The sequence below is a fragment of the Aptenodytes patagonicus genome, chromosome 2 (genome assembly GCF_965638725.1).
Source record: "Aptenodytes patagonicus chromosome 2, bAptPat1.pri.cur, whole genome shotgun sequence".
Lineage (NCBI taxonomy): Eukaryota > Metazoa > Chordata > Aves > Sphenisciformes > Spheniscidae > Aptenodytes > Aptenodytes patagonicus.
In genome coordinates, this window is record NC_134950.1 from 5,311,870 (window position 1) to 5,315,863 (window position 3,994).

Here is a 3,994-nt window from a genome sequence, read left to right on the forward strand (position 1 = left end):
CATTGTCTTCTACCTTTAGTAGCCTGTGGGAGGCTGTGGAGACCCCCTCTCCTTGAAAATAATTTGAAATGGTTGTGCTAAGCATTTTTTAGCTGAAAGCCTTAAGGATTAGAGAACGAAGTAAAAGAGGTGGGCTCTTTCAGCCTGAGGCTTCGAACAGACAATTTTCTCCTTCCAGAAAAATGCCCTGCTCTCTACTTTGCATGCTCTGCTGAGTGGCTTGGGATAAACCTGGCATTTTACATGTCTCCTACAAAAGCTATATCAGTGAGGACTAAAAATTCACTTTTAAATATGCCAGAGCAAGTGCAGCACAAGATGGTATCTCTGTGGTGCAGGGGTTCATACACTCAGTAGGAGGGAGAAGGACTTCCAGATTTCAAAATTTACTCTTTATTGTGTTTGCTGAATGATAAAAGCACAAACTGACCTGAGGACAGGGTCTGTTCATGGTTCCTGGCTCCCAAGCCACTAGCTATGAGTCTGTCGTCTTCTTGTCCCGTTTACCATGTGCTTTATCTTGTCCTGTTTACCATGTGGTTTATCTACCCAGCCATTGCAATCCCTTGGGACTGACCAATGTGAATTCCTCAGACAACGGCACCCTAAGTGCTCCCAGGAGGGAGCTACACACAAACAAGGATTTGAACCAATCTGCTGAAAAGCACAGGCACAGCGCTGCTGTTTCACTTTCTAAACACCGACAGATATTTGCCACCAGCTCACTGGCTACAGCCACGAGAGGCAATGTCGTAGCCCAGGAGCTGGGTTTTGTGTATGCTGCAGGGCTGGAAGGGAAACACCTGATCAAGTGAGAACGCCCAGTGTTTACTCAGTGGGATGTATCTGAGCAACCCAAACACTCTGCATGTGTGTTAGTAACGTGCCTGGCAGAGAGGAAAGCTGATGGAGGGCCTTGATCCACCAAGAACATAAAAGGTTGTCCGTGGAGCGTGCAACAAATCATCAGTGACTGTCTCAGTTCAACCAGCCACGGGTCTGGTGGGTCAATGGACACAGCCGCCTCCTTTGGGTGTGCCTCTACAGGCCCCGATCCACTCTGGAGGTACCTTACAGAGCACGATCCAAAGTATGAAGGGAAGAAGAAACTCAAGATCTCAGGCAGAGAGCTGGTGTCGGTTCCTGCGCAGGTCTTTGGCTTGGACCAGCTGCAGGTCCTGGAGATGAGCCCAGAACGAGAGAGCTGCCTGAGGTACCGGATGGAGCTGCTCCCTCGAGAGATCAGCCACCTCAGGAACCTAACCTGCCTCTACGTGGACTCCAACAACTTGAAGAAAATCCCTGCTGAAATTGGCACTTTGAGTCACTTGGAGAGGCTCACTCTGAGCAACAACAGCCTGAGCTCGCTGCCTCCAGAAATGGGGGCACTTCAAAGGCTGCACAGCCTCCACCTGGCCAACAACAGCCTCACCGAACTGCCTGCACCCCTCTGCCAGCTGAGGAGCCTCACCTTTCTAGATGTGAGCGACAACAAAATAGGTACAATCCCTTCCAGCATTCGGCATCTGGAGAAACTGGAAACGTTGCTATTGCTCTTCAACTCACTGGAGAGTCTGCCTGAGGATGTCTGTCTTTTAAGGAATCTGTGCACACTTTGGTTGGGAAACAACCATCTACGGTCCCTTCCAGCAAGCTTTGGGGAGCTGGTGAACCTGGACTGGGGATACAATTACTGTTCGTGCAACTTTGAGGGGAATCCACTGGAAAGTCCTCCCCCTGAAGTCTGCAGCAGAGGCCCTGAAGAGATCAGAGACTATTTCTTGTCATTTCGTAGGACTCAGAGAGACTAGACAACAGGTGTCGTCCTCATGAAGTGACTGAGCTGGATTTATTCCGTACAAATCAACTGCACAAGCAAAATGTGTTTCAGATGGAAAAGTCTGGTAAAAATCACTCTGTGGAGCTCAAAAGCTTCCTCTCTGCTGTAAGGTGATTTCTCTGGCAGTCTTTTTTTTTGACACTAGTATTGAACGGCGGTGTATAGCTTTCAAAAATTCATTCAGGGACAACAATAATCTTTTTGCTATTTATAATTAAGTAGATCTATCTCAGGAAATGTTGTGGCCAAACATTCAGTCTGAGAAAATGAGCAATAGCTAGTCTGAGAGGATAGAGTCAGGTAAACAACTGGTGGTACATAAATAGCAATAATCTGTACTGTTTGTTTCCACACAGAGTCAGTGCTTGAGTCTGGACTTGAAGTAGGCGCAGGCTGAGATTTCTGGAAGCATGTAAGGCCATACAGACTTGTGGATTTGGTTTTGCTTCAGGTAGCCCAGAGTCTCATTACTTGCCATGGTATTTTACATCCAACACACAGCTTGAATCAGCTCAGGCTTCTGTCTAGCTCTGGATAAGAACCAACCTGTGTTCAGGTCCCACAAGGGTACCATACAAGCAATGTCTCCATTGCTTTGGCAGGACATAGTGTTTTTCTTACCCTGCTTCTCCGGAAGAGCAGTTTCAGTGCAGGGCTATCACACTCTCTGGAGGCAGCACGGACCCGGAGTCGATGTGCCAGTCCCTCCAAGACAGACCTCAGTGATACTGCTCTATGGAGCTTGGTGATGCACAGGGGTAGTCCAGATTTAGAGCATGCAGCACTAGCAAAAAGGTTTCCACTTCTACCGAGGCTGGGAAAGTGTTCAGAGATATTAAAATATGAGTATGCAAACTTCCTGCAAGGGAACATTTCTGAAAATCCCTGTCTATAATCATAAAAGGCTTCATCAGTGTTACATTATGGAAATTTGCTGAGACTCTTTTCTGTTTCTCTTTGCTCTCTCTTCCCCTTAGCCTCTCATCAGCATTTTCCTCCCACCTCTTCTTAGCTTTGCTCTTTGTGGGTGTTTTCTCTGTGGCTATTCCCTCTGACTTTATCTTTGTGTTTCGTTATTTTCTCATCGAAAGCCTCTCATTCCCTTATAAATGCTTGTCTTTGCCCTCTGTCTCCTTTGTTTCCTATTTCTCCTTTGGCCAACGTACAGAAAGCTGCAGCTTTGTGTTTTTCCTGGAAAGAAGGACCTGAATCAGGCCTGCTGGGAGATGAACATGTGCTTCCAGGGTTCACAGAGAAAGGGAGAAAGGGTTTGAGACATTGATACATGGACAATTAAGTCTCTTGTTCAGTCATTTTCTTCTCCTTGTAGCAAAGATCAGCACAAGGATAATAAGAAATCTGAACTGATGCTGAAATTTTACTGGCTGACAAAAGCACAACTCCAGATATTCTTAGCGTGAACTGATTGTTTGTCGTGGTCACACATTGTTGCACTGCTCTGACACCGAATCTGCCCCTGACATCTGTGAAGCTTTCAAACCAGCCATCACTTTTTGGTGGTACAGTAACCAGATTCAGTATAGAAGTAGTATATCACACAGTGATAAATCGCCGCATGGCAATAATGGGCATGCAATAACTCACCCCAGTCTGTCCGGTTTTCCTGCAGCTGATCATTTCTAAGATGTGTGACATAAGAAAGAAAGGATTAAAGGGACCGTGGTGCCTTGCTCACTTGGCTTTTTTTGTGGCAGCACGGAGAGTCAGAGATGAGGGAGCAGGACAATGAACTGTAAGTCCTTTGCACTTGGTTGTTTTTCAGAGGAGATTTGCAGCATGATAAGGGACTGTGTATGAAGTAGCTCCTGAAGCTGGTGCTAGGTCAGACAGAGGGTGTATCAAGGTGGCAACATTAAAGACGTTGAAGGACTGGGGGTTTGTTCCTGTTTCTGCCATTGATCCATTCTCTGGCCTCAAACAGGTCTGCTGTCTTACTTCCCCATTCCTCCCGCCCCATTCAATATCTGCAGTCGTCCTGCCTTACTAAAGCTTGTCTAGTACAGGGCATGGTATAAAGGCAGTACTAGCAGTGGGGGACAAGTAAAGACAAGGTTATTCCCCTGTTTTGGGACATGTGCGGGAATGAAATTCTAGCAACTGTGGTCTTTTTTAGAGGCTTCTGCATAACAGACC

The 3,994-nt window shown here is 46.6% G+C and overlaps 1 protein-coding gene across 1 annotated transcript; it reads left to right on the top strand.

Annotated features, from left to right (window-relative positions):
* The first annotated feature begins 1,010 nt into the window (after positions 1-1,010).
* On the top strand, positions 1,011-1,811 carry LOC143156046 (uncharacterized). The gene has a single exon (XM_076328943.1). It carries the CDS (start codon positions 1,011-1,013, stop codon positions 1,809-1,811), a length of 801 nt encoding a protein of 266 aa, XP_076185058.1.
* Positions 1,812-3,994: the final 2,183 nt, after the last annotated feature.

Excerpts from the sequence above, each read along its gene's own strand:
- LOC143156046 (XM_076328943.1), top strand. The coding sequence starts at position 1,011 with ATGGACACAGCCGCCTCCTTTGGGTGTGCCTCTACAGGCCCCGATCCA.